Here is a 16,497-nt window from a genome sequence, read left to right on the forward strand (position 1 = left end):
ATATATATATATATATATATAGAGAGAGAGAGAGAGAGAGAGAGAGAGAGAGAGAGAGAGAGATTTAATTAATTTCGTTCATCAAACTTACATTCAATATTTTAAATAAATAAATAAACATCATGTACATTTGATTTAATATCTAGATTTAATTAATTTTGTTGTACAAGTGGACACGACCATCAGGATGAGTTTACATTGAGATGGGCCATATGATCATCCTGATCCTCTTGTTAGTTTTCTATAGACATCGTCTGCATTTCAGGTATTTAATGTTGATTTAAATTAAAAAAAATTGATAAAAGTTTCAAATATTTTATTTAAAAATTAAATTAATATGTATATTATATAATATATGTACACATGCATGCATATAATTGACATGTGCAACTCTTTTTTAAATACCTTGTAGGATCTTGTTGATAGTGGAGTTTTTGTTGATGTCGCCCCAGATACTGTAATGCATAGAGGAGATCATCTGAGCCAGGTACATGCATATGAACATTAAATTATCTCTAGTTCAAAATGAACATTTTAAATATAAATTTAATTTAGATTTCTATTTTAAATCATTGATCTTGATCTATATATATGTGTGTGTGTGTACATGTACTATATATAGCATGAGATACTAGTGCCATCGATTGCCCCTATAGCACCTAGAGATGCAGAGCCCTCAATAGAGTCTAGAGGAGATGAGCCTACTCATGTAAACGTATGTGCTACTGAACTTATAATTGAAATTTTTATATTGTTTTTAAATGTATATATATATATATATATATATATATTTATATATATATATATATATGTATGTATGTATGTATGTATATGAACATGAACTACGTAGAACTCTCACAAAATTGAACATTTTTGTCTTGCAGAGTGGATCTTCTCCTCTTCGTCCATGTGGCTTGAAGAGGAATCTAGATCATATTTAGGGCTTACAACTGTCTTCACTTTAGGGGCTAGATTTGTTACATGTTTCATGTAGTTTACTGACATTTGATCATTCCATCCCATGGGACTTGTTTATTTTGTGCGTACACTTTGATTATATTTCATGTTGACCACATGTAGACTTGTTGAACATCACACATCTAGACTTGATATACATATATGCAGTGCTTGTACATGTGATATATATATGTGTGTGTGTGTGTGTGTGTGTGTGTTTTACATTGGAGTATTCACTTCTCTAGTACACATACATACATGTGTCTCATGGACATTATATTTATACATATATTTATTTATTTATAATCATATCGAGCTATGTAAATTTCATTAATTTTTAATCTAAATCTATATACATGTGTATGTGTACGTACATGACACTAAAACTAAATAAATAGATTAAAAATAAATGAAGCAAGTGCAATTGAACACATATACACATGAGTAATTGATATTTATAAAAATAGCACACTTGTACACATGTACATATATATACATTAAAAATAAAACACTCACAATTTTGATAGTTTTCCAAATAACACATGTGTACACACACAAATGTTGTATACATTAAAAATTTAATTCAAAGCAATTGATAATTTCTAAAATAACCATGTACATGCACACATATATACATACTAAAAGCTTAAATATAAAAAAATTTAATCCAGGTGCATCTCTTGAATATATAATAATTTAGCTTCATCCACATCTCAAAATAGCAAGTGCGATTGAACACATATACACATGAGCAATTGATATTTATAAAAATAGCACACTTGTACACATGTATATATATATACATTAAAAATAAAACACTTGCAATTTTGATATTTTTCCAAATAACACGTGTACACACACAAATGTTGTATACATTAAAAATTTAATTCAAAACAATTGATAATTTCTAAAATAACTATGTGCATGCACACATGTATACATACTAAAAGCTTAAATATAAAAAAGTTTAATCCAGGTGCACATCTCTTGAATATATAATAATTTATCTTCATCCATGTATCTCAAATTAAAAATTTTCAAGATCCACACGTCTTAAATCTATATATTAAAGTCTAACTCAATATTCTGAAATCTAAAGTATTATATAAGTTTGATCCAATCTAAGACATTAAAAGAAGTTTCAAAAGCGATCTAGATAAATTAGATCTCCACAATTAAAAGCCTGGTTACAAGATGTACCTACATGCACCAAAAAAAAAATTAATCAGAACTTAATTAGAAATAAACTAGGTCAAATTTAATTAAAAATACAAAAATAAATTAGCTAAGTCAAATTTAACCAAAAAATGATGCATACATGTACCAATTAGGACATGGCTTTTAAAAGGGGAAATTATTTAAGCAATTGAACAATTTTTATCATTGAAAAAAATCAAATATAGAAATTAAAACTAAACATTTAACAAAAAAAAGGATGCTTACCAATTCATTGGAAATCTTGATTTAATTCTAAAGATTCATGAACTCATTTCACATGCCACCAACAACAAAAAACTACTTGAAAGCAAACCTACAGCAACAAAAAATAGTTAGATATGTATTATATATCTAGGATTTAAATATAGGGGGTGAATTAAATTATAAGTAAATTATAGGACATGGCTTTAGGGGAAATTAATTGATTAGGACATGGCTCAGCTTAAGGGGAAATTAATTGATTAGGACATGGCTCGGCTTAAGGGGATGGGTGTACAATTGGGACATGTGGCTTAAGGGGATCAAACTAGAAATATGACATGTGGCTTAAAAGAGGATCATTTGAAGTAAATTATAGGACATGGCTTAAGGGGAAATTAATTGATTAGGACATGACTCAGCTTAAGGGGATGGGTGTACAATTCGGACATGTGGCTTAAGGGGATCAAAATAATAAGGACAAAAAAAATTAGAATCTAGATGGAAGTGCAAAATAGTCAAGTTCACATTTTAAATGAATTATGAAAACCTATATATATTTAAAAAGCAATATATAATATCAATTTAAATAATTTCAAAAGACATATACATAATTTTAAAACAACTATACATACCTCTATATATTAAATACTTATTCCATGTTACATGTAAAACAATTGTGTAAGAGCTCTCAATAAGGGGATGGACCTATATATATCAAACAATAATATTTAAACCATCTACATGATCAAATGGTATGTAATAAAAAGAAATTATACGTGTACACAATATATACATACATACATTTAACATATATACATACCTCTTTATTTAAATACTCATTCCATTGTACCATCTGCATCCTCTCTTTTTTCCAAAGCATCTATAATTGTCTCGTGATCTTCCATAGAGATTGTCCACAAGTTTTTATTGCTAGTTTTGTCACGATATCTCACTAGTTGTATATTTGTTGCAACAATCAAATGTGAGTAGTGTATTATCTTCTTATGTGTTTCATAATCTTTAAAAGCAGGCAAACCATTCTTCATTGTCAAATATTTCCTTAGCCAAGTTCCAACAACTACAATTGAACTAGTCGGATAATGAAAACCATCGTCATCTTCTCGAGGATTAACTAGTTTGTATTTAGTCTCAACACATCAAGCCAACCAATAGTCTATTTCCTCTTCATTGTCCTCAGGTGCAACAATGGCATACACATGTCCTAGACAAACAAAAAATTAATAAATTATCACAATTTAGAATTTAAAAAATGCCATTTTTAATTTACACTAAATATAAAAAAGTTTGAAACTAATTTTATTAAATGGCCAACAAAATAATAAAAAATGATTACCTTTCTGTACAAGGTCTGAAACACGATCATAATCATCTGATGCAAATAGTTCATCATTATCTTCAATTATGTTAATCTGATCTTGTGCTTGAGTAGGAGTCAACAATCTTTGATTCCAATCTTCAACCCATTCAGTATTCTCACATACATCAGAATCACCTGAAATACAAAACTGACAAAAACATGCAAGTTCCCTTATCCATATAGTCCATGTGCTTGCATTAGAACTCTTAAATGAATGCCATTTTGCTGATCCGCTAATTGTCTCACAATCAAGTTTCGGCACAATGTTTTCCTCTTCAACTAACCAAAAGAATCGTTGAACTGTAGAGTTCACACTTGATCCAGTAGATAAGGTTGTGTTGCACCAATCTACAATTGCACGTGCATCTTTAAATTTTACATCATCTTCAAATTTTAATTGCTCTCTAGCAAGAATTTTTTTAACACATGCACCAGCTCCATCATGTTCTCCTTTACCATGTCCAGCTTCAAAAAAACTCCATATATGTTGGATATTGTATTCCTTGTGAGCCCTGCTTAACCAATAAAACATTCGAGCATTCTTGAATTGTCCAGTACAATTATCTGACCATATAAGGTGTTCTATCATTTGGATTTCTCTTTCTCTTATATTTCTATAAAATATGCTGAAACAATATTGAACAAACTCTGACGAGTGCATCCTATTATCACTCACAAAGAAATGATGCTCCCTTAGGATTTTTCTATCATCCTCTGTGCTATCATTTGCGTGTCTGTAAACAATATGAACAAAAATAGCAACTTGAGTGGAATTGTAATATTGAGATTGAATTTCCTCTTGTGGCTTAAGAGTATAGTTTTCTGCAAAGTCCACCACTGATAGTATACTTCCAATTGGAAATGTATTTCTACATGTGTGAAATTAAGAATCAAGCCATCTAGCATGTTGAGAGTGTGTCACATATTTTGGTACAATCTTACTTTTAAATTTTGACATGAATGCATGTACACTAACCTTCTCTATGATTAAATCGACACGCTTTCCTTTTTTCCCATCCTTTAAGGGATACTCAACATTCTTAAATCTTCTAACATCCATTAGTTGTTGTCCAAAATCAATTTCACTACTCTCATGCACACATTCTACTAGTGATGAAAAATTGCCACAACTAGAACATTGTCCAGAGATACATGATTGTAAATAAAATAATTATCCATCAGTTCTTTGACAAAATAAACTTGCTACAAATTCTTTGATTGATTCAGGTGGCATATCAATACCACATTCTTGGATAAGCATGTTACTATACAAAACACAATGTATGTATGAAAAAACATCATAATAGTAATGAAATTGCACATGTGTTTGACAACAACAAGAGACTCTTTGCTTATTAATTTTCACATACCAGGGCTTGCATTTTTCAAATGATCTTTGAATTATAGTGATATTTCCAGGTAACAAAACTTCATCCCAAAAATTTATATAAAATTCAGTTTGAGTTGTGTCTAATAGGTGTTTTGGATGACGGTCACGAATTGTACACCCCACTCTCAACTTTAGAACATCTCTAGCATTAGATGATACCCTTGTATCATCATGCCAAAAATTTTCAACCAAAGATTTCACTTCAATATTCATTTTCATTTTCATATTGGATCACTTTCAATACTTTCTCTTCTTTTAACTGCTCTAACTAATGTTTTAGGATGCATGTTTAAAATTCCACTAATGTTGCTTACCATCCTTTTATTCAAGGTTTCTTTATTCACTACGGCAGTTGTTATAGCTCATTGCGCCGCATTCTTATCTTTAGGTCGACTCATTGTACCAATAGATTCAATGGCACTTGCAACAGTAGACATAGCATTCTTAACATATTCATCTTTTTTTGATGGTTTCACATAGATGCCTATTTTTTTCATCACTTTTCTCATTTTCCACATTCTCATCAATTGCATCATAAGTTGACATTGAATTGCAAGTTTTTTTTGATAAAAAAATTCTTTGTATATTCTATTGGCATATGTTCTTATCTGTCTCCAAGAAATCTTACTAGGAAGATTATCCAAAACATTTTTTTCAATTTTTATAAAAAAGTTTCCCTGATCTTCAACAATTGGAGGATTTTCATTTTCACCATGTTCAAAAGGATTTTCAGTTTCAACATTCAAAATAATTTCATTTTTACCAAAATGAAGGTTTTCATTTTCATGGACAATTCTATCAATCTCAACATTGGTATATCCAGCTTCTACTAAATCATCAATATGAATATCACCTATAATAACATTATCCATGTCTTGCAGAGAAGGATTTGAAGTTGTACCTAGATTTGAGGATGTTGTACTTGGAATATTCTTCATAATTGTTTCATTCACATCATCATCATCCATAATTGCATCATCTACGTCTATCTAATTCCCCAAGGCATCATCTTGAATGTTTGTCTCTTCCATTGTTGTGGATTCAGAAGCATCAGGATTATTCATTTGTCAAATCGTCATTCTTCTATCCCTTTGACATTTGGCCTCCTTCTCTTGGTCTTCTTGAATTTCCTTGACACTCAATTTCCTCCTTTGTTTCTTCTTCCGATGTTGTTTAGACCCCATGACTAAAAACTTATGCAATAAATGCCACCTTCAAAAAATAGATCTAAAATTGCAACAAAAGAGCATCCAAAGGACAACTAGATCACAATATATCATGCAAAAACTCGCACATTTGAATCAACATGTTTTATTATGTTAAATGATCATATATTTATACAATTCCGAAAAAAAATTAATGGTAAAACAAAATGGGATCTCGTTTTCAACACGGGATCCCGTTTTAATTCAAAACGGGATCTCGTTTGCTTTTTTTAAAAATAATTTGCAATATAGAATGGGATCCCGTTTTCAACACGGGATCCTGTTCTCAACACGAGATCCCATTTGTAAAAAGATTTTTTTGGGGCCCGCTTGTAGGTTTGGAATTAGGCTTGGTAAATGGTTCGGAAAGCCGAACTTGAGGCTCAGAACTGGTTTAACCTGCAACTTCAAGCCCAAATCAAGCTTCATACCAAAAAATGACTTCAAAAATATATTTGAACACCTAATTTTCAGATTTTTTTTTAACAACAAAAACCCATTATAGTACACACTGTCTAGATTCCAAATATATAATTTTTTAAGAGAATTGATCAATATTTTTAATTTAAAAATAATTTCTAATGAAAGTGATCCGTAAACTTGAAATAACTTAGTTTTTTAAAATTTTAATAACCTTTTTGTCTTTAAATTTTTTGAAAAAAAAAATTATATGGCATCAAACTACAGACAAATCTATAGAGTTTAAAAAAAAAATTAAAAAATGTTAAGTTTAGGTCAAATTATGCTTGCCGTACACACGGATTTTTCAAAACAGTGATTATGCCCAATTAAAAAATAACAAAAAAAAAATATATGGACAAAAATTACAAACAAATATCCTCACCAAAGGTGAGTGAGTTATAGATCTTTTCCCAAAAGAATAAAGAAAAATACTTTCATTTAGGTCAAATTATGCTTGTTGTACATGGGCATGGTATGGTCCTAAAAAGTGACTTTTAAACTATAGGTTTTACTAATGCCTATTCAAACTTCCTTTTTAAGATCTGGGTATTGAAAAAAATTACATATTTGGAAAGTAGACTTCGAGCATTACATTTTCTATTACTGATTTTTTCAAGAATCATCCTTTAAGTGCCTCAAATATTTAGGTCAAATGGGACAAAATCAAAAAAAAAGGGAAAAAATTCCACTTTTTGGCCAAAAAGTGGAAACAACTTCTTGCACTTACCCAGATGTGAAGGGCATATAAGGAAAAGCTTCCCTACTTTAACCTCTCGAAAGGCACCTACTCCTAATTCTTCAGAAATTCTTTGCATTCTGAATAAGAATGGAGATAATTTGCCTTCTCCCCCTAAGAATGGTTGTAACACCCAAACCTCCTTGATGGATAAAATTGATTTTCTGAATGAGGCTGTAAAAAATGTGGTCTTGAATGCAGTTGTTGAAGTCCCAATGCTTAAATTCTCTACCAATTTTGGGCTTTTAGAGTTGATGCTCCTCTGCACTTGGCTATTGTTGATGCCCTTGCCCAAATTGGGGATTCTTAGAAGGACCTTGAGCATTTTGTGTTTCCCAAGATGTGTAAAAATAGGAGGAATAATGTACAATAATTGGATTTGGAGAATATTAAAGACTCCATTGGTTCTAGAAAAGGTTTGAGAATTACCCATCACAACCCTCCTAATATTGATTCTAATTCTATCCTTATGATGATGATTCTTGTGCCGCCCTTCCTGAGGCTAGGCTTCCTAATGCTAATGGAAATTCTATGGTTAATTCTATTGTTAAAGGTTTTGAGGAGAAAGAACGTGCCAACAATAGTGTCACTGGGTTAAGTGGAAGGATATCCTTCCTAGGGTACATATTAGACAACAATAATAAAATTTAGGATGGTTTGTGCATTATAGAGTTTCTAATACATTAAATTTACACTTAATTTAAGAATGAGCATATCTTTTCAATACATTTTCATTTCGGAATACAACTTTTTTGGGTAGGTGTGTATGTATGTCAAAAGTGGTAAACATTTTTCTTTTAATAATAAGCATTACAAGACAATAATATTTCCTTAGAGCATTAAATTATAGTTTTTGAAAAAAAATTCCACTTACTTAATTGAAAGGAAATTATGTGTTGATTCACTTTGTAACTTCCTTTTTATTCTTTTAATTTTATTTATGATTAGATGATATGATAAACTACATTTTAAGGTTAATTAAATTTTAAAAGAATTATTTTTCTTTCAATGTAAAGGAGGGTATGTGGGCATTAACTATAGTAGTGACAATGAAGTATGTAGAAGTTCAAATAAATACAAACTAGTCACTTTGTCATGTGTTCAAATGTTTTAAGTTCATTTGGGTTCCAAACTTTGTAAAATAATTATATTTGGCCTTCTAATTATTCATGTCCAAATATTTGAATTAAAATGGTCACTTTTATGTTTATTTTAGATCATGTTCAATTGGAATCTATTCTTGCAATTAGGGAGAATCGGCCTATGCATTTCATGTGGGAGATTTTTAGTGATCCAATAGCATCAGTATTAGGTTCAAATGGGAAGTCTCAATGGTGATTTTATTAAGGTGACGATGATATCAACATCATGTAAATGGGTCATTAAGTTAGCCTTTAAGAAAGATGATGGCAACATGACGAATTGTTGATGTCATCAAGTGGACACAATAATCTCTATGTGAACTAATAGATTGAATTCACAATAGTATAATTGAGTTGAAAGTAAAAGGTCCACAATTATTTAATGATGCCATGTTAATGTCATAGTCATATGATTCAATTGGTCCAATTGAATTGGAATTTTAGACAAATTTGAATGTCTAGTTTAGTAGCAAGTAGATATTGTACAAAGGACATTAAAATGTCATCTTCATTGTATAAGTTATGTGGCCAATCATAAGTCAACCTACAAATTTAACCTTTATTAAAAGAGCAAGTTTACTAAACATCAAACTTGAACAAATGTTTGAATTGATTTCACAAATGATACTTTTTCAAGGATATTCAAGTGAACCAAAGATTTAGGGTTCAAAAAGTGAATATCAACAGCCAATAAATTTGAAATTTGGATTGGTTGGGCAAACAATTTTTTTTTATTTTATGAATTTTGACAGACTCCAAAAGGTAACTTAGGTTTTTCTAGATGACCTTTCTACCTGTATTGGAATTTTTACCAACTAAAAGACTATGTTGAGATTAATGCAGTTTTAAGGAAATTTATTAAAATTCTAGGGATAAGGGAAAAAAAGAGAGTTCTTATTTTGCTAAAAGTAAAACTTAATTTTGTTGTAAAGAATTACAACATCTACATTTATATGAATTTAATTTTTGTTGCTTATACTTTATTTTCGATTGAATTTTAAACCTTAACCTTGAATACAATAATTGAAAAATTTATCTAACATTTTTTGCATTCCAAGAAATCTTATTTTAACTTTATTATTTTTTTATATCAAACTAATTTTTGCCTTGTATTAGATGTATGGAAACAATTTTGTAATCTCTTTGGAAAAAAAATGAAGAGAATAAGGAAATATTTTACGAAAGTAATCAAAAGATAACATATGAAAAAAAGAATAAGAAAACAATTTTGTAATCTGTTTGGAAAAAAAAAGATGAAAGGAATAAAGAAATATCTTGCGAAAGTAGTCAAAAGATAACATGTGAAAAAAAGAATAAGGAATTACTTTTACAAGAAGAATAGGATTATCTTGTAAAAAAGCATAAGAGAAAGAATAAAGGCCGTCTTCCAGCTGCTGGGTTGCAATGATGATACGTAAAGTGATTATTCTAAACTTAAACATGGTTATTATTCAATTACTCAAGTGGCATTCGTAAACTTATCGCGTGATCAAAGTTGTAGCTATCTACTAACGTCTTAAGAGCTCTACCGTAATACACTTCTCTATAAAAGGGGTTATCATATGAGAGATTTATACAAAACCGGAAACACGTTAAAAGTTTGAGGATATTTTCTGTTGAATAGAAAGGATATCTAGTTTCGAGTTTCGGTTAGGAAGGAATGGCTGCTGTGATCTGCTGCTTACCCGACCTTCTTCCAAAAAATGAAGATCTGAAGCGTGAGATAGAACAGTTAGGCATGGAGCAGATTAGAAAACTGACCTCAGAAATTGAGGATGGCCTGAACAGCATTGATATGACCAACGTGAGTATCTAACTAGGCTCTTTATTTTATAATTCTTTGACAACATAAATCATGTTTGAATGTGTTTGGCAGCTTCACCGCACCCGAAATTCCAGGTTTGGTGACCTATTGATACGACATCTATGGACGACTTGCGGTGAAAAACTTGCCTCCAAGGTATTTAAACAATGCCTCATCCATTGTTGTTATTATCATAACGGTTCTTACTGAAAATTAATTGTCCAAAAAAGATGAGGAAAAGAAAATATCTCAAATGTAATTTTTCAATTCTGTATTTCCAGGATTGCTTTCTAAATAGACTTGACCAAGAGACAGAGAATGTGCTCAGTGATGTACTAGAAGGAGAAGATAATATGAGGTGGATGGCAGGAGGTCTGTCTGTTTTGGCATATATGATATACGAACTGAAGGAAAGCAGAAACTACGGGAGTGACTATCGACGTTCTCTTCTGTACAAGTTTGGTCTTCTCAAACACATAAAGCGAAAAATTGCCTGGGAAGGATGTTGTTAAGTTTATCATAGTCGGATGCCTTGTGATTAAGCTCCGATTGAAATCCGAAAGCCCTTACAGGTAAGAATTCAAAGAATTGTTCAACTTCAATCGTATTGCTCTCAAACAATTTTTATCATGTTGTCTCAACGTCTTATGCTGCAGGTTTGGGCCTAACCTGAATGTGATGGACACGAATAATCTTGAGTTCCGATTAGGGTCCACTTATAAAGAGCTGGCGTTCGGCAGAATCATGAAAAATGTTCCATCTTCCTTATATTCGTCAAAAACTCGACATGTGAATGAAGGTATTTTTGTTGCGACCACTACTTTCTTTTATTTTTCTGTGGCGTTTAATTAACAAGGGAATACATGACTCTTTATATTAACGATTTCTATCATCTATCAGTGGGCATAAAGGAAGCACGAGACCAAGTGATTAAGGATTTGGACGTCGATAATGATGACAAATCCAGGAGAGTCATTGTTATTGAGGGCCCTGACGGTATTGGGAAGACAACCCTCGCCAATGCTACCTTCAAGAGCCTCGATCTCACACGCTACCAAGTCTCCAGACTTGAAATTGAACATAATGTTTCGGAACCTGATATGAAGAGCCTGCAGCAGCGGATTCTACGCGATTTGTTTTGCAAAAGTATTGATTTGAGGAGTTGTGTGGAGGGTCAGGCGCGTCTGTCAAATTCATTCAGGGAAGAAGCGTGTTGGCCTGTCTTTATTTTTATTGACAACGCTCACTTTGATCTGTCTAATTTGCTACCGGCGGAGGAGCAGTGGCTTCCAGGGAATAGCAGGATCCTCATAACCACTACCGACCGACAACTGTGTAGGATACCTGCATATATTGACCAGTATTACTACGAAATGAAGCCTCTTGAGGAAAAAGAAGCGAATGATTTATATCAAAAGGTTTTAGGCCGGGACGAACCAACTTCTAGCCGAACCAGTCAAATCGACATTTTGATATAGACGTGTCGTGGCATCCCTCTAGCTCTCATAATGCTTGCCTCTTACTTGCGCCAAGAGGGTGACAAAGGTTCAGGCGATACCATTGAATCTTTAAACCATTGTCCTAAGGAAGAATCTGATATTTGTAGTAGCATAGTTCGTGTTATATATGAGAGTTTGCAAGAAGCTTATAAAGAACCCTTTCTAGACATAGCTATTTTCTTCAACAACTGGGAACGGCACCTGGTGACTAATATTTTCCCAGACATACAACTGAACGTGCTGGAAGAGAAAGGACTTATAACGGTCTCCCGTGAAGGCAAATTGAGCATCCATGGTATGATTAGAAAATGGGCAGCGCAAATTTCAGGAGAGGAGAGGATAACTGACGTGAAATCCTGAAAAGTTGCTCTTCCAGATAAAGAGGTAACAGCTGAAAGAACCAATTTTATCTTATAACTTTTTTATATTGTTTATTTAATCCGCTTTGCATTCTTAAAACCTTGTACAATCCTTAATCTATGATTTCGAAGACGAGGCTTAAAATAACTTTTCAGTTTTATAGGATTTACAATGTTTATTAGATTAATTTCACTTGTTCACACTACAATAACTATTGTCAGCATTTGTAGATGTTTAAGGTTTGGTAGGTTGAACTTACGTTGTACATAGTTAATATTATTTGTACTTTCTTCAAAAATAAAATCAAAGTTATATAAAAAATAATTAATATATGATTTAAAAAATTAATAATATAAAATAATTTTTAATTAAAAATTAAAATTACATTTTTTAATAATATATAAATTAATTGTTTAATAAAGAAAATATTTAAAATTGAATTTCCATATATCCTAATTTTACGTGCAATATGCATACAATGGTTTCGTATTACTGGCATTTTACAGGTATGATTTTACTTGTGATAAAATAAGACGTTGCTGTAGATAAATTCTCCTAAAATATAGAAACACTATCAATTGGCTAGCTAATGTAGTACGCCAGTCTCTATTATAATTGCCACGCCTTTTGCCATTCAACGTACATTATAATATTCGCAAGCCTCAAATCTCTCCTGTAACTACGTTAATAGAGTCGAGGCTGTTAGGAAGAGAATTCGAACTAACATTATTTTCCAATAAACTCCATTCTTAATAAGAAACACGTCTCGCCAAATCCTTATTATCGTAAATAAACTGTCAGATACAATGATCTGTTTTATTTGAAGGCTGTTACTTAATAAGTATTACTCACTTGAAATTTTGATTTATGAATCTGATTTTCAGAAACTCTCAAAAATCAAGGGGATATGGCTTTCAGAAGGTAATTCTGAAATACAACTTGACGCTGCGGATTTGGACGTGATGCATACGTCTTTAAGAGTTTTGTACATGGGAAAAGGAACCAAACTGAATGGAGAATGCAGAAATAACTTTGAAAATTTAAGGCTCTTATATCTGTACGAGGATTGTGTACCAGTGAGTCTTGGCAATTTCACAAGCGTGGCCTTTTACCGTGGCAGATTACCGAAAATTGGCGATTTTTATGAGGCAATTCTATTTTTTTAAACGAAATTGTTTTCATTTTGTTTTCTGTATGACATTTATTTTCGTTAGCGGATTTCGATTCGTTCAATAAACATGATTGTGCGTATTAACCAATAGCTGATTTGCAAAGCAACGGTCAATGCAGTTGAGCAAGTCTCTGGATGATCTGAAGCGGAGCGGGATTCCAAAGCTTACGACATTCGTTAAAGAGCTGCAGTTAGCAAAGTCTTTGCATGTTCTAGATCTGAGTGATTCCCCAAATATTGTAAAGATGCGTGAAGGATTTACCTGTTTCTCGTCATTGGAAGTGCTAGATTTAAGCAAATGTTCCAAGTTGGCTTGCCTTCCCGAAAGCATAGGCGAACTAAAGTCTTTGTACCGACTGAGCATGAGGGGCTGTTCAGAGCTCGGGGAACTACCGAAATCAATGGGTAACCTATCTTCTTTGCTAGAGCTGGATTGTACAGAATGTATTGAGTTGAAGGTCGTTCCAGATAGTTTCACTCAGCTAAAGTCTCTTTGTCGTCTTCAGTTAAGAAATTGCTCAATGCTGAATTCTTTGCCTGAAAGCTTTGGAAACTTGTCTTCTCTGGAATATCTAGATTTGACCCGTTGTACTCAGCTATCAGAGCTTCCAAAGAGCTTCCACAAACTTAGTTCCCTATCTCTTCTCCATTTAAAAGATTGTTCAGGCTTACTTGAATTGCCAGTAAACTTTGCTAACTTGTCTTCTTTGAAAGAACTGGACTTATCAGGTGACTTTAAATTAGAAAGCCTTGACAAGAAATTAGAAAGTTCTGATAAAAATTCAGAAAGCTCTGAAAGAAGTTTTGGGAAACTCCAGTCACTGTGTTACCTGTGCTTACAAGGTTGTTCAAATCTCACCAAGAAATTAGAAAGTTCTGATAAAAATTCAGAAAGCTCTGAAAGAAGTTTTGGGAAACTCCAGTCACTGTGTTACCTGTGCTTAAAAGGTTGTTCAAATCTCACCTTGTTGTCAGAAAATTTTTCTGAGCTATCTGATTTGGAGGAGCTTGATTTAACTGGCTGTGATAAGTTGGCAAGACTCCCAGGAAACTTTGGCCATTTCAAATGCTTGCGTATTTTGAAATTAAGCTGCTCAAGGCTTACAAAATTACCCGTGTCCATAGGCTTCATGTTTTCACTTCAGCAGTTGAGTTTAACAGGCTGTCAAAATTTGGCGAGACTTCCAGATAGTGTCTGCGAACTTAAGTCTCTATCCCACCTTCTGTTGGCAAGCTGTCCAGAGCTCACTGAACTGCCTTTAGGCTTTGACAAACTATCTTCGTTGGAAGAGCTTGAGATAACAGTTTGCAGCAAATTGAAGTCACTTCCAATTGACCAGCCTCCGTCTTTACGTGTTCTGAAATTAAGAGGTTGTTCACAATTCAAAGAATTACACATAAATATTGGCAAGCTGCTTTTAAAAGAGTTGGTTCTAACAGGTTGCAAAGTTTTGGAAACGCTTCCAAAGAGCTTCAGTGAAACTAAGTCTCTACGCCACCTGCGATTAAGAGGAGCTTCAAAACTCACTAGCTTTCCAGAGAACATACCCTCTTCTATTGAGACATTGGATTTAGGTGACTGCTCAAGTTTAAAGGTGCATCCGCAAGGAATAGGACTTTACAGTTCTCTCAAGTTGTTGTTTTTGGATAAATGTTCCAAGTTGTCTCAGCTACCTGACGACTTTGGACTGCTGAATTCATTGAGATATCTAAGCATAGCAGGTTGCACAGAGCTCGAGAGGTTTCCTGATTCTCTTAAGAACATGCCCAATTTGGTAGCAGTTGACGCATCAGGGTGCCCTCGATTGCAGGGAGAGACAATGGACAGGCTGGCGGAGCTGCGATGCTTGTATTTCGTCGATGTGAGGGGAAGCAACTTCTTGATAGAGCAGTGGAAAGAAAGAAGAGAACTCCACCATCAGCTTGTTGTACGGTTGCAAATGGATGAAGAAGAAGCCATGTACGCAGACACGATCATCTCCTGTCTGTCTTCAATCAGCGCCATCGTGACAGAAAAAGTCGCTTTGGTCGTAACGTGCTCCTCAGATAGCCAGGGATTACAAGTAGTAGATAAAAAAATTGGTGAGCTTTATGAGCAAGGTTTCCGTACCTGTTCCATCCATATGACTGATAGCAGGGAAATGTGTTCCAAGATGAAATCTCGGAATCTACTGTGTTTCGCTATGCTGAGGTGGTTGAAGAAGCAGCACCCTCAAACGTTCGCCTCTCTGGAGATTTTGCACACGTTGATTGTAACAGTAGATGTGAGCATGACAGACAAGGAGGGCAAACAAGAGACTGTAAACATGAAGGTAGAATTACCTGCAGTTGAAGATGGAGATTTGCAAGCACTCACAGATATCCACGGCGGCCTGGGAAGGTTTTGCCCTTCTCTTTTAGGCATAGTTGCTGACAGTGATTTGCAAGCAGTTCCAGATATCCACGGCGGCGTGGGAAGGTTTAACCCTCCTCCCCCTTTAGGAGGAATCGCTAACAACTTTCCCAAATAAATTTGTGTTTTCATTGTAACTGTAAATGTGTGCACAGACAATGAGGGCCAACAACACATTGGAAACATTGTGGCAATATTACCTACATTTCAAAATAGAGATTCCAATGACATTGATAATTTCGGCGGCGTCCCAAGGTTTTTTCCCTTCTCTTGTAGGTGTAGTTTCTAACGACTTCACACAAAGCATACCGGAAATTTCCTAGCACTAGCCTTGATCAAATAAATTTATGTTTCCTTTGTATTTAATTATTAGGATAATTGGTATAATAGATGCATCATGACGGTATGCTCGTGTTTCCCTATTATATGGGATTCTCATACTTACTTTTTCTTTTCAATTGTACAATTTCAAGTAAAAATAAATGTAATGCAGTCTGAAAATTTGGATGAAAATAAAAGGTTAGCTGTTTGGTTATTATTTTAATAAATGATGTAATTATAATTTTGATAAATTAATATATT

At 33.1% G+C, this 16,497-nt stretch overlaps 1 protein-coding gene across 1 annotated transcript; it reads left to right on the forward strand.

The window, feature by feature from the left end:
- Positions 1-13,636: 13,636 nt before the first annotated feature.
- LOC131856726 (disease resistance protein RPV1-like) lies at positions 13,637-16,033 on the forward strand. Its single transcript, XM_059208629.1, has one exon. It carries the CDS (start codon positions 13,637-13,639, stop codon positions 16,031-16,033), a length of 2,397 nt encoding a protein of 798 aa, XP_059064612.1.
- Positions 16,034-16,497: the final 464 nt, after the last annotated feature.

This window comes from Cryptomeria japonica, chromosome 7, assembly GCF_030272615.1.
Source record: "Cryptomeria japonica chromosome 7, Sugi_1.0, whole genome shotgun sequence".
Classification (NCBI taxonomy): domain Eukaryota; kingdom Viridiplantae; phylum Streptophyta; class Pinopsida; order Cupressales; family Cupressaceae; genus Cryptomeria; species Cryptomeria japonica.